Here is a 22,899-nt window from a genome sequence, read left to right as displayed (position 1 = left end):
AGGGCAATAAACACCACACAGAAGGCTAAAGGAGGTTCACACAGCCCCACATCAGCCCCCCCCCCATAAACAGGGGGTTCTTTATTTACACAGCAGCTTCTTCTGAATACAGCACCAGGCTGGGGGTGCACAAAGGCAGCACCCTCCCTCCCCTCTTCGCCTCTGTGGGTGCAGGAGGGCTCAGCACCCAAATTGAGACCCCTTGCCACCTCCCAAAGCAGCCTCTCTTCCCACTCCTGCATCCTGGCCCTGGCACACACAAGCCAAGCAGCCAGGCCTGGCCCTGGGGTGCCTCTCTGGGCCATGAGTCTGTGACACCACCACCCCACGAGGTGGGGACAGCCCCAAGCCAGGGCACATTGCTCAGTCCATCTTGGTGGGCTCCTTCCTATGCAGCCTGGTCTCCCGGACAATCTTGGCCAGGGAAAGGAGAATTGGGACAGCCATGGGCAGGAACAGCGGGATGTAGATGGCAAATTTCTGGTCATCAGGGAAGTAGAGGAGATGGAGGAGAGATGGGTCAAAGAAGGCCCTCTCTGAGGAGGTGACAGCCTCCTTGCTGGCCTGGAAAGCTGCGTGCAGGTGGCCCAGGGACAGCTTGGTCACAGCGCTCTGGACTGAGGCCACTGCCCGGTACACCTGTGTGGGAACAACACCACGGGTCAGTCCCTGGCCTGGGAGGGCAACAGGGACACTCAGCCCCCTCTGCTCCCCATCTCAGGGTGCCCCAGCCCTACCTCAGAGGCAACATCATCCTTGATGACAATGTTCCCAATCTTGTCCAGGAGCTGGGCCAGCGAGGTCAGCGTGGTGGACACGGTGGCAATGTTCTCCACAGTGTGGGCCCAGAGCAGGTGGTCCAGCTCCCAGTCAGCCAGCCCCTCATTCCCTGGGCTTTCCAGCAGGAACTCGGGGGGCACCCCTTCCCGAGACAGCCCAAAGAGTAACCTAGGAGTAGAAGGGATGGTCCCAGTCTACATCACAACCTGCATTGCCATGAACTCTCTGCTCTTCTTCCCTGTTTAGTCCCAATCCTGCCTAATTGCCTCCTGGATGTTTGGCATGATAAACCAAGCCTCCTACATGAGCAGATGGGAGATGTGCCAGCATCCCTGGCCACAGAGCAGTGATGGCCAGTAGCCAGCACCTCGAAGGCCACAAAGAGCCATCCTCAGCCTCCCAGAACACAGGGAGGGAGGAGTGAACAAGCTGTTTGAGTAAAGCCTGTTCTGACCCCAGTGATTTCCACAGAGGCCTGGGGAGGGAAGAGCACATCCTCACCGGAGCTGGGCCAGGAAAACCTCCATCACCCGTGCCATGTCCACATCCACATGCAGAGGGAGGGAGGCTTGGGGGGAAGCAGGGGCTTCAACATTGTAAACCTACAGAAGAAGTGAAGCATAACTGAGGCCTCAAGGCCAACAAGGTCACCAGCTGGGAATTGGGAGCCACCACCTTGTCCCAGCCCTGCCAGCACCCCCCATGGCTCCCATACCATGATGCCACCCCAGCGAGGGCTGTGGAAGGCGTTGGTGCTCACTGGGGCTCCATCCTTGTCCTGGATGTACAGAGGGGAGTGGGAGCGCTCTGGCACATACAGCAGGAAGTTCAGCACTGGGTAGAGTGAGGCAGCGCTGGAGCCTGCAGTAGGACAGAGTCACAACTCTTGGTGGCTGGCAGGGACAGCAAGAGCCCACAGCCCAGCTCCTCCTTCCCAGCCAGCCCAGCAGCTCTCACATGGGCTGGGGGGAAAGGGAGCCAGGGTCCCATGAGACAGATCCCAGTGAGCCACGAGCACAGTGCTCACCCAGTCGAGCCTCCACGGGGTTGATGACGTGTGGGAGGCTGTGAGCACTCAGGAGGAAGCTGGAGGACTCCTTGTCATAGCGTGGTGTCACTCCTAGGACAGCGTAGTACAGGATCTGCAGGCACACAAGGGACACACTGCTGGCAGAGAAGTGCATCCCAGGGAGGTCAGGGCTGGACTTTCCCCACTATCTCTCAGCCCTCACCTGTGAGTCCACAGAAAAGTTGGCCACCAGGCTCAGTTTGTCCAGGACGGGTTTCACGTAGCGATTCACAGCCCCCTCAATGTCCCAGTCCACGGTGTGGGACTTGGGGTCAGGGTTCAGCAGGCTGAAGGTGATCTCATACCCTGCAAGGACCCACAGCCTGTGAGCCACCGAGGCTGTGACAGAGCTCCCAAGAGCAGCAGGGCCTGTCCCCTCCTCCATAGCCCACCCCAGGGTGGGGTGACACCAACAGAGCAATCACAGCACCACCCTACCCCACAACAACCGCTACAGGCAAAGGGGTCTGCTAGCCCAGAAGACATCCAGGAACGCTACAGGCAGAGCAGGAATGGGATCCTCCCCAGGAGCAGAAGGCATTTCCGAGGCCAGGGAGCAGGGATGGAGGGCACAGCCATACCCAGGCTGGATTTCAGGTTGCGCCGTGCGTCGGGGCCGAGCTGTGCGCTGGGCACGCGGTCCGACAGGGCGGCGGCAATGGAGCTGGCCGTGAAGGACATCAGCTGTGTCACCTCCCGCAGCCGCGCCTGCAGGGCAGCCAGGCTCCCCACAGCCCTCACCAGGGCGCTGCGCTGCTTCCCCACGTAGACATTGATGCCCTGGGGATGGGACAGGGTGAGGGCTGGGAGCAGAGCCCTGAGAACAGCGCAGTGCCACCTGTGATGGCCACTCGTGACAAATGCCACGTCACAGGGTGCTGCTCCCTACCTGAGGCAGGAGAGAGGAGGTTTCAGGGACCACATACATGGTCAGAGAGCCCATGGTGGTGTCCTGCAGCGGGTGCAGAGCAGCATCAGCCTCTGGGGAAGATGGAAGCACTGCCAGGGTTGGGAATGTCACCCCAATCCCTGTCTCACTCTGAGACAAAGCAAAGTGTGTTCTCAGCTCAGCCAGCCTCAGGAAAAGGAGCTTCCCAGCAATTCCTTGCTCCAATACCTCGTGCAGTCGCCGCAGACAGTGCTGCCTCCTCCTGAGCCGTGGTGCTGCGATAGCGCATCTCGTAGCGGGACGTGACGCTGGTTCTCACTGCAGCAGCAGAAAACCTGAGTGAATCTGCTGATCCCAGGCCCTCACAGGAGCCTGGTGCTCACAGGAACAAGGGACAACCCCAGAGAGACACACGGCACGAAGTCCTTTGGGTGCCAGTGGCGTGAACCACTATGGGATGTAGCATCACTGGTCTGCACTGGTAGTGAGACAGCCCCACACTAGGCAGACACATCCCACCCTTCCCATCCCCAGGCAATGGAGCTGGTCCCTTCCCTGCAGCACCCTGGGACCTCATTGTCCTGCTCCCTGCACTGCCAGCTCAGGGCAGGATGATGCTGGTGACTGGGGCTGGGGTCCCAGGAGCTCCGGGCTGGAGTGAAGCCATGGGCAGGTTGGGATCCCCGGGCAATGACGAGGCTACCCACGGGAACAGATGGGGCAGAGACAGACAAGGGGGTCTCTCACGGTTCACGGAAATCTCCATCTCCTGCACGTCCCTGAAGGGCAGCGGCCTCGACAGGTCCCTGGGCACCGACCCCGGGCCGAACACCACGGTCATGGGCACCACCAGCCGAACCTGCACAGGGGCAGCGTCAGCCCGGGCTCCCGAGCCCGCAGAGCCGCTCTCACGGGCCCGCCCGGCGCTCACCGGCTGCTGGCCGAGCCCATCGATGTCCGCGTAGGGCAGCGCAGCGCGGTAGGTCTCGGTCGTTTTCCACCACAGCGGCAGCCCCAGCACCACGGCGATAGTCGCGAAGGACAGGGCAGCGCGCCGGCCCCGCGCCCGCTCTGCGGAGACAGCGCTCAGCACCGGCCCAGCTCCCCGGAGACCGGGGTCGAGGAGCCGGGAGGCAGCGAACAAACACCGAACATCCGAGCCCATCAGTACCTGCCTCATCCGCCGCCAAGGCAGCCGCCGCCGCCATCTTCACTTCCTGGCCCGGGAGGGAGGGACGCCCCCTGCGCCAGCCCAGCCAATCAGGGCTCGTAATACTTAAGGCAGCCAATGAGCGCGGCGTGCGCCGCGCGGCGGAACCCACGGGTGGGCAGCGGAACCAACCAGAGCGCGGATCGGCCGTGAGGAGGCGGGCTACGAGTGCCGCGGAGGGACACGTGGCGACAACGCCCGCGGGCAGCGGGGCAGCGCCGAGTACCGGGACCGGGACACGGAGACGGGAGACAGGAGCTCCTCACCCGCCCCGTCGCCTTTAGGGGGAGCCCAGCCACCCCCTGCCAAGCTCACGGAGCCTCACGATGTGTGTGGGCGGGCTGAGACCCAGCACTGCTCATTGCATAAGTAAGCACAACACGCTGCCGGCGATGCCCAGATGGGGGGGGAGGAGGTTGGGAAGAGCTCCCGGGTGCCTGGCGGCGAGGAAAGAGGCGGCACAGCGCTGTCTCTACCATTTATTCGTTGTTAGGCTATTTGGTACACGGGGTGCACACGGCGAACACGACACAGGCGCCCCAAGGGCGGCAGCGACCAGGACTGCAAAGCTACGGCAGGGCAGGGGCACCCCCAGGCCTCCCCTCCTGCCCCCCACGCGGCCTGCCCTCCTCCCCTCACGGAGCCCCCCGGCCAAAGGGGCCCCCGGCTGGCTCCCCCCAGGGCCCGGCTGAGCCGGAGCCCTCCTTCCATCTGCGGACATCCCGCGGGGCGCTCCCCCCTTCCCCTCCCCGCGTGGCGGCTCCCCTGGGTGGCTGGGGTGGAAGCGGGGTGTGAGCGGTGGCGGGGAGGGGGCCGGGGCGGGGGCCGGGGCCGGTGGGCTGCCCGGCCGGGGCTCAGTATGCGTGGTTGGCCACGTAGAGGGACTGCCCGGCGGCCCCCGAGTCGTCCCCGCTGCCCTCGTACTTGCCCAGCGCTGCCAGCCCGTTCACCTGCGGAGAAAAAAAAAGGTCAGTGGTCACAGTGAGGTGTCACTCAAGGTCCCCCAAGTCACTGGGGACACAGCCTGCAGGGTCCCCCTGCTCATGGGGACACCTGAGGAGCAGCGCCCAGGGATGTGGCCCTTGGCACCCCTCATTTCCCTATGGGAACACAGCTCTTGCTGTCGCCCCACAGAGACAGTACTGTGTCCCTTCCATGGGGACCACGGTCCTTGGCATCCCTTGTCTTAAGGGCACAGCCCTTGGTGTTTTCTCTCAACCCGTGGGATATGGTCCTCAGCCACCCTTCCTCCCTTGGGCACACATCCATTGGTGTCCCCACCAGCCCAGCCCTTGGCACTCCACCCCCATCACCTCTGCACGCTTGACAAACTCCTCGGTGGCAGCTTCGGCGTTGTCCCTCTGCCCGCGCCAGGCGCTGAGTGCCGACGCCTGCAGCGCCCGCCCGTAGGAGAAGGTCAGGGCCCATGGCCGCACCAGCGGGCACGTGTTGATGGCGTTGAGGTTGATGGAAGCCTCCTCCTCACTCTGACCGCCAGACAGGAAGGTGACACCTGTGGAGAGCAGGGTTATGGCACAGGAGAGGACACAGGGTATTGCTCCCCCAGTCTCTGCACATGCCAGGGTGGGTACCTGGCACGGCTGGGGGCACGGTGCGGCGCAGAGCGGTGACAGTGGCCATGGCAATCTCCTCTGGGCTGTACTTGGTGGGGCAGGAGTGCCCAGGGGTCACCATGTTGGGCTTCAGCAGGGTCCCCTCCAGGTAGACGTGATGGTCACTCAGTGCCTTGTAGACAGCTGCCAGCACCTGGGGAGGACAGGCAGCGTGGAGTCTCCTGGCATGGCACAGCACAGCACGGCACCTGCCCTACTGCCACCCCACCACTCACCTTCTCTGTCACATACTGGCACCTCTTGAGATCGTGGTCACCATCAGGCAGGATCTCCGGCTCCACGATGGGCACGATGCCATTCTGCAAACAGCCAAACAGGCAGAGGCCATCACAGTGATGTCCCTGGGCATCCCTCAGCCCCATTGCTACGTGGGACAATGCCCAGACCTGTGGAGCGATGCTCAGCCAGCCCCGAGGCTCAATTCCCCCCTTGGTGGTGATGGGGGGATGCCCAAGCTGGGAGGGTCAGTTCTCAGCCCTATAGAGTGATGTCCATGTTTGTGAGTGCATATAGGAATGCCTGGCCCCATGGATCGATGCCTGACCCTATGGGTGATGCCCATGCCACCCACGTGAGGCGTTACCCAACACAGGGGTTATGTCCAGCTGCTGGGGATGATCCCCAGGGATCATCATCACTGCAGAGGTGCAGTGCTGGGCCTCACAGTGGTCACTGCCCACTCTGTGGGGCGATGGCAGCAGGCACACACGTACCTGCTGGCAGATGCTGGCGTAGCGGGCCAGGACGTTGGCGTTCTCCATGATGGCAAGTGCAGAGGGAGTGTGCTCGCTGATCTTCAGCACGCAGCGCCACTTGGCAAAGTCTGCCCCGTCCTTCTTGTACTGGGCACAGCGCTCCCACAGTCCATCCAGACCTGTGGGGCAGCGTGTCAGCCCCACAGCCACAAACCCCATGGCCCCAAACCCTGCAGCCCCAAACCCCACAGCCCCTGCTACACCTACCCTGCGTGGTGGTCTCGCCATCGGTTCCGGCTAGAGGCACAACACCCTTGTCCACCTGTGGAATGAGAGGAAGGCAAGCGCTGAGCCTCACCAGCACCCTCCAAGCACCCTCAGCACCCCACAAGCCCAGCAGGACATGCCCCAGACCTTGATGCCCACAACGATGCCCTTGTCCTTGATCATCTGGACGAAGGGGGTGCCATCATCAGCCTTCTGGTACATGGTCTCGTGGAAGAAGATGACGCCCCCGATGCATTTCTTCACCCGGCTGTCGGCGCTGAAGAGGATCTGGCGGTACAGCCGGCGGTTTTCCTCCGTGTTTTCCACTCCAATCTGGTTGAGGCGCTTGGCCATGCTCCCTGCAGGCACCCAGCACCCCCATCAGCCTCCATCCGGCGTGGGGAAAAGGGGTGGAGGGACAGATTTCCCCCTTCCAAACTGACCTACGGACTCATCGGCTGCCAGGATGCCCTTCCCCGGGGCCACGATCCGCAGCGCGATGTCCGACAGCTCCTTCTTCTGCTCGGCCGTCAGCGCGGGGTGTTGGTGCGTCATGGTGGCGGTGGCTGCGAGCGGACGGGGACTGAGTCACGCACCACCGGGGCGACACCCCGAAACCACACGTAGCCCCTTCCCCGGGCAGCGAGGACCCCTACGGGGCTGGCAGCCCGGCCCCACCGGTCAGGGCACGTTGTATAAGCCTCGTGGCAGGGATCGTGGAGGATGCCGGGCAGCTCCCAGCCATTTTGGTGCCTGCCTGCCAGCCCGCCCCCAGCCCAGCCATCTTGAGGGAGCGCAGCGCCGCGGGGACCCGCGCAGGACACCAGGGGACCGGCATGGGGATACCCTGGGGACGGGCATACCCCCCGAGGAATGGAAACAGCCCGGGGATGGGGGTACCGGGGGGAGCGGAAATACTCCAGGAAAAAGCGAAGGAGAAACCCCAGGGAGGCACTACCCGAGTTTGGAGTTAGCCGGGCTTTGGGATACCCCGGAGACGGAGATATTCCAAAGTCGGGAATACCCCGCGGGGAGGTTACGCGGGCGATGACGATAACACGGGGATGGGGAGACCGGGGGGACGGAAATAGCCCGGGAATGAGCGGCGGAGCCGCCCCAGGGCGGCACAACCCGGGGATGGAAGTACCCAAAGTTTGGGGAACGCCAAGGATGGCGATACCCCGGGGCTGGCGCCGTCGCGGGGCCGGTGATGCCCCCAGAAGCCAGGGCGCCCGATCCCCCACCCAGCGCCGTACAAACTCGAGCTCCGCCAGCGCAGGAGTATCCTGGGTGCCCCCAAACCCCCAGTACCCCCATGCCCGGGGGTCTCTCTGCCCTGGAGCCCCCCAGCGCGGACCGACCCCCGGGATGCCGCACGGAGACACCCGGGAGGCTCGGCGGGGCTGCCGGCTCCCACCGCCGGGACACTCCGGCTGCCCCCCTGGCAGCTCCCCCCGGCCCTTCGGCTCTCCCCGACCCCCGGCTCCCCCGTACCGTGTAGGGCGGCGGCGACGAGCACGGACTGCGGGCTGCGCGCTCCGGCCCCGCGGTAAATGTGGCTGCGGTGCCGCAGAGCTACGTGACCGGCGGGGCGGCACCGGGCAGGACCGGCCTCCCGCCCCGCCCCGGCCCGCCCCCGCCGCCGCCCGCGCCCCCCGCCGGCCACAGCCCCCTCCCCCCATACACTGGGGTCGTGGCCCCTCGCCGGCTACAAGCCCCCCGCTCCTGGCGACCCTAAGGTGACAATCCCAAGCTGGGGACCCCTCTCTATCACCCCTTTGCAACGCCTGGCTGGTGATGGGGACCCCTCTGTGCCCCCCCTGCCACCGCCCAGGGACACAGCTGAGTCACCCCTTGTCATGGGAAGGCCTCCCCCTGCCGCTCAGGGACTCCATTGTGCCATCTCCATTTGCTGCTGGAGACCCCTCTGTCCCACCATCCCTGCTTGGTTATGGGCAGGGACCTCTGACACCTCTGCTCTGCCCCCCCTCCATTGCCACTATTATCCAAAAAGAGGCTTTCCCTTCATCACCTCTGGGCGAGGGACCCCCTTGTGCCACCCCCAGGCTAGGGTCACTGTTACTGTGCAGGATATCCCCTGTGGGTCACCTCTATGCCCAGGGGCCAGCAGAACTAAGTCCCAGACCCTCCAGGACAAGGTGGGAACACCCACAGGAGACCAACCCCCCTAAAAAACCACCCGCAGCCGGCACAGGGACAATACCAGTGTCCCCACTCGCCCCACGGGGACGGCTGCCAGGGCCCCGCTGTGCTGAATCCCGCCGTAAAAGGAGGCTCAGCCGCCCTGCGTGGCCATAATCCAGGGAAAGGAGCACATCTCCTACATCCCAGAGCCGGGCCCCCCCACTGCCTGCCTTGCACCTCGGAGGTTGTACCCGACCCGGCGGGGTCACAGAGCAGGGAGGGAGGCTGTGCCAGGGAGCAGAGAGCACTGCTTCCCCACGAGCCACCCACGCACCCAGGACATGCGGGCACAGCCCCAAACACCTCCAATTCCCGGGTAAATAAATCGGTCACAGTACCCGCCCCACACAGAGTGCAGGGCTGTGGCAGAGGGCAGGGGAAGGTGATTTCCACCCCCCTTGGGCAGGAGAAAGAGGCCATTAAAAACCAGAGCACTTGCTGGAGTGCTGCTATTTTGGGCCATCGCAGGGGAGGGAAGGTGCCGCGTGGTCCCCATGGCGGTGGGGAGCATCCTTGGGGTCAGGAACACCGGGAGGGGGATCCCGCAGGAGCTGTCCCAGCAGGGAAGAAGGGAGGTGAGGTTGGAGCTGTGCTGGGAGCCGGGGAGCCCCTAAGGGAGCCCCCTCTCCATGCAGCAGCAGGGACCAAGGGGGGTTGGGAGCAGGAGCTGGCAGAGCTCCCGGCGCTGGCTGAGCCATGGGATGCTGCGTGCTGGAGCCAGGCTGGGAGGGGGAAACAGCCCCGTGCAACAGGCGTGTGCCCACAGCCCCGTGCTAGGGGTGCAGGATCCAGCCTCTGGAATCATCCCTGTGATAAAGTGAGGGATCCAGCCCCTGGAACAATTCCCACGCAACAGGCTCGTGCCTGCAGCCCCAGGATGGGGTGCAGGATCCAACGAGCCCCTGCAGAGCAGGGCACAGAGGGAATCTAGGGCAGGAGGAGGAGCGGGGAGCAGGGGAGGGAAGCTGGCTCAGCCCGGGCCCTCTGGCTGCTGCCGGGGCCTCAGGGTGGGAGCCTGGGGAACTCAGTCCCTGATTGAGAGCAAGCACTGGCAGAGAGAGGGGGACATGTCCCCCGCCAAGAAGGAGAGGCCCTGGGGTGGCAGGGAGCTGTGCCCGCAGCCCCGTGACAGAACAGGAGCAACCGGCACAGGCTGGACAAGTTGTCCCCACCCATAGCACCAGGAGCTTCCTGAATGCACGCAGCAGGCGGGGTAAAAGCCAACACAACTTTATTCAATAAATAATTACAACATTAACAACAGGAAAGGTTTCAGGCTACAGGCTATAGCGGCTCAGCAGCTTCCTTGCTGGCTGGCTTCAGGCCCAGGTTGCACAGCAGGCTCTGGAGCTCCTGGCAGCCCAGGACCGCAGGGACAGTCGACAGGACCTGGGGACAGCAGCAGCAATAGTGATTGGGTTGGTGGTGTTGCAGTCACACCAAGGGTGGGCAATGAACTGTAAATCTCACCTCTTTTATGTTCTCTTGCATCTCTTCATGGGTCCTCAGCACTTTCTGGGTACGATGGAGTTTCACCTCCAGCCCTCGGATCTGTGGTGGTAGAAGATGCCTGTCAGGACTCTGCTCCAAACTTGGGCAGGGACCAGACCAGAAGGGAGATGAGACTCCTGCCCATGTCAAGAGTGTTTGAACTAGGTGACCTTAACGGTCTCTTCCAACCCAAACCATTCTGATTCTACAACTGGAGCCAGAGCAGCGTCTTGAGGCTCCCCATACCTGCTCCAGGTACTTGTTAGTGAGCCGTATATTCTCATTTTCTTTTTCCACAAGCATCAGCGTCAGTTTATCCACCTGCAAAAAGAGCAAGCCCTGCTGAGATCCCTGTGGGGGAATGCTCTGGTGTGAGGAGGAAGGTCTGAAGAGGTCTCCTTGCCCATGGCAGGTGACATGAGGAGCCCTGAGCCCTGCAGCTCCCCGGCCGCACCTCCTGCCGCAGCATGACCCGCTCCTGGATGTGGGCAGTGTCCACCTGGTGCTCCTTGTCCCTCATCTCCTCCCACAGCACTTTGGCCTCTGTCTCTGCACGCTGGAGCAAGCACTTCAGGTGGAAGACTTCTGCCTTCAGTCTCTACAGGGAAAAAAGGGCTGCTGAGAGGGGTTCTGTGGCTGGCAGCCCCCCGGGTTGCTGCCCACCCATGCCCCCATCACACACCGTGACTTCCCCACTCTTGTCGATGAATTGCAACATCTTCTCTTCCTGCTGCTTCACCGCATCCTGCAGCTCCTTCTCATTCTGACAGGGAGGAAGAAGTGGGGTCAGACAGTGCCCAGCCCTGGCCACCCCCAGCACCCCGGAGCAGACTTTCTCAAGTTTGAGGAGGTCAGACAAGCCAGGAGCACCCATGGGGCATCACCAGATTTCTCCATGTCCTAGATCAGCGCCCGTCCCAGTTCGGCTCTGCCCTGGGGTGAGCGCTGGCCCACTTCTGCCTCACCTCGAGCTTGGTCCTCAGCACCTTGTTCAGCTTGGCAATGGTGGCAGCCTGGGTATCCACCTTCTCCTGGCTCTCAGCTGCCAGTGTCTCCAGGCGCAGCTGCAGGTCAGAGCTGGGAGAGGACAGTGGTAGGGAGTGGGTGGGGGTCCCAGCCAAGCACAGCACCAGGTACCAAGCCCCCTCCTGGGCATGCCCCTGGCCCCATGGTGAGAGAAGACACCTAGTCCAGCCCAGCCAGCTGGAAAAAGGCCATCTAGCCATGACAGTAGAGGTCTAATCCAGGGCTGGGGCAAGAGGCAGACCCAGGCAGGCTGCCTGCAGGAAAGGCCATGCTCAGGACAGTGATAACCTGCCCAGCCCTTGACATGAGCCCATGCTGAACTCACATCTCTGTCTGCAGGGCCCTGAACTCGCTCTGCTCCAGTTCCTGGATGCGGGTGCTCAGCATGGCAAGGTTGGAGACCACAGCTCTCAGCTCCTTCACGCTCTCCAGCAGAGTGTCCTCAGGATCTGCAGGCAGGAAAGAGCCTTGTGAGCAACATAGCAGGAACATCAGCCCCAGGGTACACAAAGGAAGGCATGTCTGCTCATCCCTCTGCACAGCAGCCCTACAGCTTCAGGGCAGGGTCCCAGACAGGGTGACAGCCCCAATACCTGTTGGCTTTGGCACAGACCCAAGTTTGTCCTTGGCAACTGTACTCCCACTGATGGTGGTTTCATTGGCATCTGCAAGAGGAGAGGGTAGTGGCTGTGCCCAGCCCTGCACGTCCCCCAGCATGGGAGGGAGCAATCCCCATGCTGGGACTCCCCAAAACCCAGAGAGGGGGTGCCAGCTCACCTTTCCCTGCTGCAGCTTTCAGGACGCTGCCCACGAAGGAGCTGCTGGCGTGGCGCGGGGTGCGGCACACCGGGGTGCGGAATGCCGGGGTCCAGGCACGGCGGGGGGTCTGCCAGCCCGGGGTCCGGGGGCCTGGGGTCCAGGCTTTGCTTCTCGATGGAGCATCACGATCATCCTTCAGAGGGGAAGGAGGGTACAGCACCAGAGTGCAGCTTGTGACTGCCCCAGCAAGCACAGGGTCTCAAAGCCATGGCAGGAAGAGCCACAGGTGTGTGACCGCCCCAGGCCATCCTGTCATCCTTGTCCCCAGCACAGGGCTCCTACCTGCTCTTCCAGAGCAGCCTTGAGGCAGTCAGCGAGCTCCTGCAACCGCATCTTGCTCTCCATAATGTCAGTGGAGCACCAATAAACTTTGTTCCTCTTTGTCTGCAAGCTGAGGAGCTCGGCCTTGGTGCTGTCCAGCTCCTTGCTGAGGGCAGCCTGCTCTTCCCTGTGGGATGGCATTAGCCTCAGCAGGAGCAGCATTTCCCTTCCTCAGTGGGGGATGGGGACATACCTGCCTCTCACCATGAGCCAGCTATGGTGCAAATCCCACAGATTTAGGCAGCTTGCTTCAAGGTGGGATCTGCTGGCCTTCCCCACAACTTCTCCCACCCCCCTGCACCACCCCACTTGGCTGGAACAGCAGTGACCATGGTAAAAATGTCCCAGGAAGGGTTTGATTTTTCCAAAACTAGAGGGGTTGGAGTGGAGCTGGTGAGTGGGGCAGTACCACAGGCGTTGGTGGGTCTCCATCAGCTCCTCGTGCTGCAGGACGCGCTCCTGCAGTGTGGCCAGCGTGGAGTTCAGTCTGGCCTCCACCTCCTGCAGCTGCGTGCGGCACATTTGGTTCTCCTGATCCAGGAACTGTAAGAGGGTGGGGGGTCACAGCTGTGAGCAGCCAAGCAGAGACCAGAGGGTGCTCATCAGCACCTCCAGCACAGACCCTCCCACGCCTCAGGGTGCTGTTTCTAATGGGGCAGCTTTATCCCAGCAGCCCAAACCCTACAAACCAGTTTACTGGGGACATAAGACAGGCTGAGGGACAGCTCCATGCCTGCAGGGGAAAATTATCTCCAAGAAAATTATCTCCAAGAGCTGCCCAGCCCCCTCCCTGGGAATCCCTGCCGGGCAGGATGAAAAGCTGCGCTACGTGCGGGATGTCAACCGCCCTCGCAAGCTCATCCCCCCTCCGTAGGAGGGCTAATCCCACTGCTGGCCATCTGCCAGCCTTCCCGGAGAGGCCGTGATGGGGGCCAGCAGCGCGTGACGGCGCGGGCAAGGTCAGGCAGCTCCTACCTCCCGGCACTCGGTGGCCTCCCGCAGCTCCTGACACAGCTGCTTGCACTCCTGCTGCAGGGAGTTCCTCCCCTGTGCCAGACTGAGGGGGTGGGATAGGATGGGATCAGTGGGTGCTGTGTTTTGGGGGCCAGAGGTGGGGTGGGGCTCAGGACATCAGGGCTCAAACTCACTGGGCCATCTCCTCCCACTGCTTCTCGTTCTCCTGCTGCAGCGCATCCCGCTCCTGCTCCGTGCTGGCCAGCTTTATTGTCACAGAGCTCAGGTCTGCAAGGGACAGAGTTATCAGCCGGGGGGACAAGGGCAGTGGGGATGGGGCAGCTCCAACACCCATGTTGCCCAGCCCTACCTTTGCCCAGGCGTGAGTTGGCCACTGTCAGCTGCTGCAGCTGAGCCTCTGTGTCCTGCAGGGTCACCAAGGTCTTTTCCAGCTGGCAGGATACCTGTGGAGACAGTGCTTGCTCTGGCAGGCTCTTCCCTATGGGGTGTTCTCACACCAATGGGCGCCCCAAATCACCCTGTGCCTCAGACCCTTCATTGCACTGAGAAGAGGCACCCCTGTACCTCCTCTTTGGCTTGCAGAGCTTCCTCTGCTCGTTGCCGTGTGGCAGCCAGCTCCTCCAGGCAGCTCCGCAGCTTGCCGGGCACACGCTCCAACAGGGCACGGGACTGCAACACCAGGGCTCTCATCTGCTCCCGCTGGGGAGGGAGACAGCAGCAGGCAGAGCTCAGCATGGCACTGCCATGGCACTGTCCTGCTGTGTGACCTGGGACAGGTCATGGCACTCAGGGCACAGAGCACTGGCAGGGCAGCAAGGGGCTGAGCCCCCACAGGCCACCCCTCACCTCCTCATCCAGGGCTCTCCTTTCCTTCTCCAGATTTTCAAAGGTGACAGCCAAGAACCGCCAGAAAGACTGTGCCTTGGCAGACAGGGATGCCTGTAGGGTAGGAGGGATGAGTCAGCACTGCCGTGGTGGAAAAAACATATTTAATGGCCATGAAGGGAGGCAAGTACCAGCCCCGAGGACAAATTTACAGCAGCTTTCCAGCAGCAGCACCAGGACACCTCTGGTGCACCCAAGCCCAGGGTGTGGTGATGCCCCTGATGCAGTGTGGGGTAGCACCACACTCAGTACCTGAAGGTTGGTGGCATGGGCCAGCAGTGTGCTCAGCTCTTGCTGGGAGGCCAGGCTCTGGTCACGGGCACTGATCTCAGCACTGGCATGGGCAAAGAAAGCCTCCAGGAAGAGATATTTCTGCAGGGGGGAGAGGATGCTGCTCCAGCCACGCTGTCACACAAGAGGAAACTCCCAGGAGCCATCCCTGCCTCAGTCTAGGACTTCTGCTTCCAGGAGGACACAGAACATGCCAAAAAACCCATCCAGAGAGCTCCATCACACAGCACTTCTTGCTTTTCACATTGGGATTTTTTTCCCCTGGGATGCCAGCGAGATCTTTATCCCCAGAGATGGGTAGAGATTCCCCACCAAAGGCATGAGGACAGCTGAGACTGCTTCAATCCCACAACAGCTGCCCCCTTACCTGATCCTTGGCCCGTAGGGCTTCATCCACTGGCTCCCTGATGGCATCCTGCTCTTCCAGGCAGCTCTGCACCTTGCTGGGAGCACTCTCAAGCACAGCCTGGGACACCAGGGTTCTCTCCTGCTCCTGCTGTAGGGGGTGACAGCACCATGAGACACCGGGAACAGCTGCTGTGTTTGCCAACAGGTCTCCCAAAACCCAGGGGAAAGGGAAAGCAGAGGAATGTGCAGGAGCTCACCTGCTCATCCTGCAAGTTCTGAGAAGCAGCATCCACCTGGCCCCAGAACAGGAGGCTCTGGCTGCTCCAGGTGCTCTGGGGAAGGGACAAGGACACTGATGCTACAGCAGCAGGCACAGGCAGCACTGGGCACACATAGGTGCCTTGCGTGGCTGAGGTCTGGCACACTCATTGTCAGTGACAGCCACTGGGCACCCAGTTCCAGCTGCAGATCCCACTGCACAGCCTGCGGTTTCCTTCATAGTTAGAGGTGGAGCTGCCAGTAGATTTCCTCTTCCCAAAGGCATCTACCAGAATGAAGAATGCTCCACCCTGGGGCCAGCGAGAGCTGGTCAGCCATGACACCTCCCCTCCTCCCTCCACGTGCACCAGGGGCATTTCACCCCACGAGAGTTCAAATCCAGCAGACTCAGCGGGCTGATCCGGGCGGGATAATGCAGCACCGGGCGCGTGATGCTGTGATGCAGCAGCCGCGCTTTACTTCCACTCCACCAACCCAGACGGGGTCACCGTCTTGCCAGGGGCACAAGGACACTGTCACGGCACCAAGACTGCAGGGGACATGGTGGTGTCACCTCAGAGAGGACTCTTACCCCTTCAGAGTGGATGGTGTCGGTCTGTGTGAGCGCATCCCTCTGCTTGGCCGGCCCCACGCCCGGCCGCAGCCGCTGGCTCTCCTGCCAGTCTCGCAGCTGCAGCGAGAGCGCTTCGATGATGATGAGGGTGCTCTCCAGCCTCCCCTCCAGCTCTGCCCTCGGCAGCGTCTTCAGCTGCTCCCGGGGACAGCTGGGGACAAAGAGAGGGGCTTAGGGCAAGGATAACCCACAGGAGCCACAGCCCCATGCAGGGGGCATGTCCTCATACTTACTGCCAGAGCAAGGAGTCTGTTTCTGCAGCACTGTCCTTGGCACAGGGCACGCTTCCCCTGGATGTGTTCATGCTCCTCTCCCACACGTCCCGAGGTGTCATGAAGGTGCCAGTGGCCATGGAGAGCACAGGGGTCATGCTGGTGCCTGTGGCCATGGTGGGCACTGGGGTCATGCTGGTCCCAAAGGCTGTGGTGGGCACTGGTGTTGTGCTGGTGCCAGCGACTGCAGTGGGCACAGGGGTCATGCTGGTGCCAGTGGCCATGGTGGACACAGGGGTTATGCTGGTGCCAGTGGCCACAGTGAGCACGGGGGTGACAGCACTGCTGGCGTCCTGCTGCAGCTTGCGGAGGGGCAGGCTGTGCCGCAGGGATTCCACCAGGAATGAGCTGTTGAGGGTCTTCTCCAGCCACACCAGTGGCAACATCCAGGACACAGCACCCAGGGTTGATTCAGGTGAGGTGACAGGGGTGAGAGTGGCTTCTGATCCTGCAGGCTCCAACCCACTTGCCTCAGTGGGAGGGAGGCCAGGTGGGCTCTGTTCTGTAGGGACAGGGGCGGGGAATTCGGGTCCCTCAGGGGTGCCTTGGCAACTGAGAGGATCAGCACTCCCATTTGCAGATGGAGGCTCAGAGGCCAGAAGGCTGCAGGAAAAGTCTGGAGGTGCTGCTCGCCACCCGTGGAAAGGAACTTTCTGCGGAGTGGAGCTGGTGCCAGGGGGCCCTGGGGTGCAGGAGGCTATGCTGGCATTGCCAGGGGACCCAGAGCTGCAGGGGGGTAGAGCAGAGCTGCCTGGAGAATTTGGGTTGCAAGACACTGAGCTAATAATGTTGAGGAGCCCTGGGGTGGGGCTGCCAGGGGATTCCAGGGTGCATGGCCCCAGGACAAGGCTGCTCATAGTGCTGCCAGGGGACTCCAAGGTGCCAACCACTGGGATAGAGCTGCACAGGGAGACTGGCACGGTGCTGATGGAGGGCTCTGGGGTGCTGGACACTGGGATGGAGCTGCGCAGGGGAACTGGAATGGTGCTGCTGGAGGCCTCTGGGATGCTGGGCACTGGGATGGAGCTGCGCAGGGGAACTGGAATGGTGCTGCTGGAGGCCTCTGGGATGCTGGGCACTGGGATGGAGCTGCACAGGGAGACTGGCACGGTGCTGCTGGCTGGCTCGGGGGTCCTGGGCACTGGGATGGAGCTGCACAGGGCAACTGGAATGGTGCTGCTGGAGGCCTCCAAGGTGTCGGGCACTGGGATAGAGCTGCACACAGAGGCTGGCATGGTGCTGCTGGCTGGCTCGGGGATCCTGGGCACCAGGATGGAGCTGCACAGGGGAACTGGAATGGTGCTGCTGGAAGCCTCTGGGGTGCTGGGCACTGGGATGGAACTGCACACAGAGGTTGGCATAGTGCTGCTGGCTGGTTCTGGGGTACTGGGCACTGGAATGGAGCTGCACACAGAGGTTGGCATAGTGCTGCTGGCTGGTTCTGGGGTACTGGGCACTGGAACGGAGCTGCACACAGAGGTTGGCATAGTGCTGCTGGCTGGTTCTGGGGTGCTGGGCTCTGGAATGGAGCTGCACAGGGCAACTGGAATGGTGCTGCTGGAGGCCTCCAAGGTGCTGGGCACTGGGATGGAGCTGCACACAGAGGTTGGCATAGTGCTGCTGGCTGGTTCTGGGGTGCTGGGCACTGGAATGGAGCTGCACACAGAGGCTGGCATGGTGGTGCTGGGAGGCTCTGAGGTGCTGGGCACCAGGATGGAGCTGCACACAGAGGTTGGCATGGTGCTGCTGGAGGGCTCTGGGGTGCTGGGCCCCGGGACTGGACTGCACAGGGGGGCTGGCACAGTGTTGGCAGGGAGCTCTGGTGTGCTGGACACTGGGATAGAACTGGCAGAGGCCTCTGGGCTGGTGCTGCTGGAGGTCTCCAAGGCACCAGGAATAAGGGTGGCATTGCTGGGGGACTCAGAGTCATCAGGCTTACGAACGGGAGTCCTGAGTCCCCGGGTGGAAGTCATGGGGGTGCTGGGGGTGCCCAGGGTAGCACTTCGGGGGGGTCCTGGGCTGCAAGGCACCGCGGTGACGCTGTTGCGGGGCCCCCGGGCGCAGGACGCTGGGGTGGCGCAGTCATGGTCCTACAGGATATTTTAGGGGGAAACGTGGGTCAGGGCAGCCCTGCCCTTCCCGCCTGCACCCCATTTTCCTGTGTTCCCGTTTCTTTAATCCAGGAAATCCTCTCATTGCGCCAGCACCATCTACTCCCCCGGCATTCCCGGTTCCGGTACACCGCAGCCCTCCCCGTTACCCGCCCCGGGTATCCCCCGCACACTGACCTTGAGCCGCAGCCGGCGGAGCAGGGGGGTCAGGCTGGTCCGGTCGGCGCCCGACTGCAGCTTCAGCTCCTGCAGCGGGGCTCGCCGGGGCCGCTTCTGCGCCTGGGGGGACCCGGGATCACCGGCTGAGCACCGGCAGCTTCCCCCACCACACACACACGCACACGCAGAGACACACACACAGATACCGGGAGCGCTGCGGACCGCACCGGACCCGCCGTTCCCTCGGGGACCCCCCCCGGGGCTGGGCCCGCCGCCCCACCGGAGCACGCAAACCGAACCCCAGCTCCGGCCCGCACTCACGGCGGGAGTCTTGGTGCGCTGCATGGCCCGGAATGCTCCCGGCCCCGCTCCTAGCGTTGATCTCGGTCTCGACTACGGCTGGTTCTGGTCCCGCCGGGTTGGGTTTAGGTTCGGGCCGGTGTCGGTGCCGGTTCCCGGTTCGGTCCCGCCGCCTCCCGCGCCGCCGGTTTGAAAAACACGCGCGGCTCTGATTGGCTGCGCCGCGCGCGCGTCACCCCGCGGGGCGATCGTTGGGGCGGAGCCGCGCCCCCGGTGGGCGGGGGGAAATGGGCGTGGCCATATCCGTGGGCCACGCCCCCACCGCTTTGCGCAGCGCCGGGGGAACGGACGGACGGACGGACGGACGGACAGAAGGATGGGCAGCGGACCCTGCTCCTCCTGCATCGCTTGCCTCTGGGAAACCACCCCACACGCAGCCCCCCAGCCCTGCCCCACCCTCGCCCCGAGGGACGGGGTCCAGCCCCGCTCCCCCGCCACGGTGGTCCCGCTTCCCCCGCCACCGGTCAGGGCAGCACCCGCAGCAGTTCCCGCGGCTCTCGGGTTTATTGCTCCCGCGGGGAGAGGTACAAAGTTGAGGTACCCGGGGATGAGACTGGGGGTTACCCAGGTAACCCTTGGGGGACCCGGCCCAGCAGGGTCCGACCTGCTGCCGGGGTGGGGGGATGTCCCTGAGCGATGCCGAGGGTCCCAGCCGTGGTAGCTCAGCCAGGCCAGGGCCGGTCTGGGGGGGCGGCGAGGTCGCAGTCAAAATCGGCGAAAGTGGCGGCGTCGGGTGGGGGCTGCTCGGGGGATCGCGGGGCCACTGCCACCACCACCGGGTCCTTCTGCAGCAGGTCAGCGTCGAAGGCCACCCCGCGGAAGAAGGGGTGGCCCTGGAAGTGGTGGAGGAAGCGTAGACGGTACAAGGGGTTGTGGCACAGCAGCTACAGACAGGGAGAAGACAGTGAGAAGGCAAATCCCAGCATCCAGCCCAGGGCCAGTGAGGACCCCAAAATCCAGGCAGCAAGGTTACCTCGGCGAGCAGCCGGGCCAGCTCGGGGCTGAACTCAGGTGGGCTCTCGTAGCTGCTCTGTTTGACACGTTCCAGCATGGCTACATGGTCCTCCGCTGGAGCCACAGGGAACTGGGGGAGCACAGAGGGAGTTCAGGGTCTCCCTGAGGTGTCCCTGTCCCCCCACCCAGTGGTGCTTACCTTCCCACTGGCCAGGGCGAAGAGCAGGACTCCCAAGGACCACCAGTCGGCTGCGTGGCTGTAGGGCCCCCCACTCAGCACCTCTGGGGCTGTGGGGAGAGTGGGTGAGCACCTGGGGGTCTGTGCCCCCCAGCACAGACCCCCCCAGCACAGACCCCCTTACCCATGTACTGCAGGGTGCCACAGATTGTGTGGGCTCGCTCACCCCACTGCAGGTACCGGGAGAGGCCGAAGTCGGTGAGCTTGAGGTGCCCTGTGGAGCCAGACACCACATAGGAACCCTTAGAGAGGGTGTCCCCATTGACAGGGTGTCCCCTAGGATGGGGTGTCCCCAAGGCTGTGCCACCAGGCTCTTACCTCTCTCATCCAGGAGGATGTTCTCCATCTGAAATGAGACAGGCACTGAGGTGGCCTCTCCATGCTGGGGGTTCAGAGACCCCCCCCCCCACCCCATCCTCCAGCCCCCAGCCCCACTGCCACCCACCTTGACATCTCTGTGCATGATGCCCAGGTCGTGGAGGTACACTGGGGACAAGACAGATCCATCAGTGCCATGTGCCCCCTCCCAGTATAGTGCTCACTGCCACCCCTGGGGGTGACTGACCCTGCCTGCGGGTCTCCACTGGTGGGGACAGTGGTGGCTGTCCCCAGCATGGAGGGTGACTCACCCAGCACCAGCACCAGTTCTGCGGCGAACAGGCGGACGGTGGCCTCAGCCAGGCAGCCGGCCGTGCGCCACAGCGCGTGCAGGTCCCCGGTGCTGCAGTAGGTGCACACTGCCGGGACAGGTGACATGCCCTGGGTTAGCACGAGGGACACTGGGGTGGCACGGGGGTGCAGAGGGGTCACTGGGGCCATGCACCAAAGTAGGGGAAGCGCTGAGGTTGTAAAGGCAACAAGGTGGCACAAGCACCTGGCCCACACTGCACCAAGGTGGCACAAGCACTAATAGGGACAGCAGGTTACGTACTGAGGTGACATAGACATGAGTAAAGTGGCGTGGGTACATGTGAGTGACATCAGCACCAGAGCCCTGTGGGCACTGGGAAGTACACAAGCACTCGGGACCACATGAGGAGCCAAAGTGACTTGGTCCTTTGGGGGTCACACAGACACGGGGAGCGCACAAACTGCAGGGGCTGAGGTGACAGCCAGCAGCGCCAGGCAGGCGCCAGCGCTGGGGTGCTTTGTTCACCCGCACACCGGCTCCTGCCCCGCTGTGGCTTGTCCCCATGCTGTCCCCATCCCCGGCCCGGGGCGGGAGCCGGGAGCCGCAGCCGGAGCGCGGGAATCGCCGCGGGCGGCGCGGGGGGAGCGCGCGCGTGTGCGGGGACACGTGTGCGCGCGGCGGGGACACGTGCGCGGGCAGGGGGGGCCGGGGCGAGCCCGCGGGCAGATGGTCACTCACTGATGAAGAGGTGGCGCTGGCCCTGCCAGCTGTCCCCCAGCCCGTGGACGAACGGGTGCCTGACCTGTCTCTGGGGACACAAAAGCGCACACAGAGTGAGCGGCCCCCGGGGTAGGGGGGCCACGAGGGGGTTGGGGACCCCGCTTCTGCCATCTCCCATCCGCAGCTCTCACAGCCTCCTGATGGCCACCCTAAACCCCTTCAGGGGCTGGGGTCCCTCCTGGGTCCCCCCTCACCTGGATGCTGACTTCTTCTTTGCACTGCTTGAGGGTGTCACGGCGCAGCACCTCCACTTTGGGCACAACCTTGGGGGGCGAGGCACTGTCACGGGGGGGCACAGGGGCAGGTGGGGGTCACCCATGGGCCCCAGGGGCCAGCACCCACCTTCACGGCGCAGACCTTCTCCCGCCCACAGTCCAGCACTTTGAGGATGGTCCCGAAGGAGCCTTTGGCCACGAAGCCCAGGATCTGAGGGAGGAACAGGGGCTGAGCACGCCGTGGAGATGAGTTTGGGGTGATTAGGCTGGGGGTCCTGCAGGGGGTAATGTGAGGGGCACAGAGCGTCCAAAGCAGACACTGGGGACACATCGGGACCTGGAGGACACAACAGGGACCCAGCATGGTGTAGGGACACGGGGGACTGGGACACGGGGACCCCAACGCAGCAGCGGTGGATTTTGACAAAATGCACAGGAGTACACGCGGGACCTCGGTGGGATGCCATGCTTCCGATGGGGTGCAGAGAAACCCCGGTAGAACACACCGAAATCCGACACGGGCACACGGCGGGGATAGAAGGGGACTCGGTGGACGCCGGTAGGATGCGCAGGGACCCGGCAGAGCGTGTGAGGAGAGCTCGGTAAGGCAGTCGGCGATGCCGGGATGGCGGCATGGGATGCACGGACGGAGCGGGAGGATGCTCAGGGCGCTGGGGAACCCCGGTAGAGACGTGCAGGAGCCCCGGTAGGACGAGCAGGGACACAGTACAGGGTGCGAGGGGCGGGATGCACGGGGGAAGACGATCGGGGACCCCGTTCGGATGCACCGGGACCCCGTTCGGAGGGTGGGGGCTCCGGGACGGCACCTTGAGCTGCTGCTGGCGGGCGGAGGGGCGGACGGGGAACTCCGGCAGGAACAACGAGACGAGCTGCGGCAGCGGCCACCCGGGCAGCGGCGGCTCCTCGGCGGGGCCCCGCGGGGCCAAGGCGAGCCCAGGTACCGGCACCGGTACCGATACCGGCACCGACCCTGCTCGGCTCAACAGTGCCCGCACCCACGACCCCACGGCGCGGCCCTGCGGAACCGGGGACAGCGTCAGCGAGGGGACCCCGGGGCGGGAGGTGCCCGGGGGGATCCCCGGGGCTGATGCCGCCGCACGCACCTGAGGGGGCCGCACCGGAGCCGGGGCCGGGCCGGGGCCGCTGCTCGTCGCTCCCATCGCGACGCCGCCCAGCCGCGCCCCGGGCCCGGTCCCCGGTAATCGCCGCCTTACATAACCCCGCCGCCCCGCCCCGCCCCGCCCGCCGCGACCACCCCCCGCCCCGGGGCTCGGCGGCGGGGCTGCCCCTCGCGCCGCGACACCCACCCGTGACCGATCCCCTCCCATCCGGGACCCCCACTACACACTTGGGGGTTGCTC

The 22,899-nt window shown here is 63.7% G+C and overlaps 4 protein-coding genes across 6 annotated transcripts; all 4 read right to left on the bottom strand.

The window, feature by feature from the left end:
* Positions 1-45: 45 nt before the first annotated feature.
* PIGS (phosphatidylinositol glycan anchor biosynthesis class S) lies at positions 46-3,984 on the bottom strand. Its single transcript, XM_079324827.1, has 12 exons — positions 3,910-3,984; positions 3,670-3,809; positions 3,486-3,597; positions 2,967-3,056; positions 2,739-2,830; positions 2,431-2,629; positions 2,013-2,155; positions 1,808-1,922; positions 1,496-1,641; positions 1,282-1,382; positions 738-948; positions 46-639 (listed from the first exon to the last, which is right to left on the bottom strand). The coding sequence occupies exons 1-12, from the start codon at positions 3,944-3,946 to the stop codon at positions 364-366; spliced, it is 1,662 nt and encodes a 553-aa protein (XP_079180953.1). The 5' UTR covers positions 3,947-3,984; the 3' UTR covers positions 46-363.
* A 427-nt stretch (positions 3,985-4,411) lies between these two features.
* Positions 4,412-8,167, bottom strand: ALDOC (aldolase, fructose-bisphosphate C). The gene is made up of 9 exons (XM_079324835.1): positions 8,039-8,167; positions 6,988-7,110; positions 6,692-6,903; positions 6,545-6,599; positions 6,296-6,456; positions 5,798-5,881; positions 5,541-5,715; positions 5,262-5,461; positions 4,412-4,898 (listed from the first exon to the last, which is right to left on the bottom strand). The coding sequence occupies exons 2-9, from the start codon at positions 7,097-7,099 to the stop codon at positions 4,803-4,805; spliced, it is 1,095 nt and encodes a 364-aa protein (XP_079180961.1). The 5' UTR covers positions 7,100-7,110; positions 8,039-8,167; the 3' UTR covers positions 4,412-4,802.
* A 1,796-nt stretch (positions 8,168-9,963) lies between these two features.
* Positions 9,964-18,849, bottom strand: SPAG5 (sperm associated antigen 5). 2 transcript variants are annotated; one of them, XM_079324817.1, is made up of 23 exons: positions 18,661-18,848; positions 18,358-18,459; positions 16,031-18,159; positions 15,756-15,948; positions 15,163-15,237; positions 14,925-15,053; positions 14,519-14,638; positions 14,228-14,320; positions 13,946-14,080; positions 13,731-13,824; positions 13,555-13,648; positions 13,382-13,463; positions 12,816-12,949; positions 12,368-12,533; positions 12,044-12,218; positions 11,860-11,931; positions 11,592-11,715; positions 11,206-11,317; positions 10,923-11,003; positions 10,695-10,838; positions 10,487-10,561; positions 10,220-10,300; positions 9,964-10,138 (listed from the first exon to the last, which is right to left on the bottom strand). In XM_079324817.1, exons 1-23 carry the CDS (start codon positions 18,682-18,684, stop codon positions 10,034-10,036), a joined length of 4,539 nt encoding a protein of 1,512 aa, XP_079180943.1. In that variant the 5' UTR covers positions 18,685-18,848; the 3' UTR covers positions 9,964-10,033. The 2 variants fall into 2 exon arrangements, with proteins under 2 accessions (XP_079180943.1, XP_079180944.1); XM_079324818.1 differs by lacking the exon at positions 15,163-15,237 and having other exon boundaries at positions 18,661-18,849.
* Positions 18,850-19,186: 337 nt separating this feature from the next.
* Positions 19,187-22,855, bottom strand: RSKR (ribosomal protein S6 kinase related). Of its 2 annotated transcripts, XM_079325071.1 has the most exons (12): positions 22,642-22,853; positions 22,345-22,554; positions 21,645-21,728; positions 21,497-21,565; positions 21,261-21,330; positions 20,521-20,628; positions 20,337-20,377; positions 20,210-20,237; positions 20,016-20,105; positions 19,853-19,941; positions 19,673-19,783; positions 19,187-19,583 (listed from the first exon to the last, which is right to left on the bottom strand). In XM_079325071.1, the coding sequence occupies exons 1-12, from the start codon at positions 22,696-22,698 to the stop codon at positions 19,362-19,364; spliced, it is 1,179 nt and encodes a 392-aa protein (XP_079181197.1). In that variant the 5' UTR covers positions 22,699-22,853; the 3' UTR covers positions 19,187-19,361. The 2 variants fall into 2 exon arrangements, with proteins under 2 accessions (XP_079181197.1, XP_079181196.1); XM_079325070.1 differs by having other exon boundaries at positions 22,345-22,855.
* Positions 22,856-22,899: the final 44 nt, after the last annotated feature.

This window comes from Erithacus rubecula, assembly GCF_903797595.1.
Source record: "Erithacus rubecula genome assembly, chromosome: 22".
Taxonomy (NCBI): domain Eukaryota; kingdom Metazoa; phylum Chordata; class Aves; order Passeriformes; family Muscicapidae; genus Erithacus; species Erithacus rubecula.
This window is presented reverse-complemented; position numbering and strand designations above follow the sequence as displayed.

What these genes read in the sequence shown, in the direction of transcription:
- PIGS (XM_079324827.1), bottom strand. Translation starts at nt 3,946, where the DNA reads ATGGCGGCGGCGGCTGCCTTGGCGGCGGATGAGGCAG. An exon ending in CTCGCTGGGGTGGCATCATG is followed by an intron (nt 1,383 to 1,495) that starts GTATGGGAGCCA and finishes CTTCTTCTGTAG; the next exon opens with GTTTACAATGTTGAAGCCCC. An exon ending in AGGATGATGTTGCCTCTGAG is followed by an intron (nt 640 to 737) that starts GTAGGGCTGGGG and finishes GTTCCCACACAG; the next exon opens with GTGTACCGGGCAGTGGCCTC.
- ALDOC (XM_079324835.1), bottom strand. Translation starts at nt 7,099, where the DNA reads ATGACGCACCAACACCCCGCGCTGACGGCCGAGCAGAAGAAGGAGCTG. An exon ending in ACGCCAGCATCTGCCAGCAG is followed by an intron (nt 5,882 to 6,295) that starts GTACGTGTGTGC and finishes GGCTGTTTGCAG; the next exon opens with AATGGCATCGTGCCCATCGT. An exon ending in CGTGCCCCCAGCCGTGCCAG is followed by an intron (nt 5,462 to 5,540) that starts GTACCCACCCTG and finishes TGCTCTCCACAG; the next exon opens with GTGTCACCTTCCTGTCTGGC.
- SPAG5 (XM_079324817.1), bottom strand. Translation starts at nt 18,684, where the DNA reads ATGCAGCGCACCAAGACTCCCGCC. An exon ending in ACAGACTCCTTGCTCTGGCA is followed by an intron (nt 15,949 to 16,030) that starts GTAAGTATGAGG and finishes CTTTGTCCCCAG; the next exon opens with CTGTCCCCGGGAGCAGCTGA. An exon ending in AGAACTTGCAGGATGAGCAG is followed by an intron (nt 15,054 to 15,162) that starts GTGAGCTCCTGC and finishes CACCCCCTACAG; the next exon opens with CAGGAGCAGGAGAGAACCCT.
- RSKR (XM_079325070.1), bottom strand. Translation starts at nt 22,698, where the DNA reads ATGGGAGCGACGAGCAGCGGCCCCGGCCCGGCCCCGGCTCCGGTGCGG. An exon ending in AAGAAGAAGTCAGCATCCAG is followed by an intron (nt 21,331 to 21,496) that starts GTGAGGGGGGAC and finishes TTGTGTCCCCAG; the next exon opens with AGACAGGTCAGGCACCCGTT. An exon ending in CCAGCGCCACCTCTTCATCA is followed by an intron (nt 20,629 to 21,260) that starts GTGAGTGACCAT and finishes CTGTCCCGGCAG; the next exon opens with TGTGCACCTACTGCAGCACC.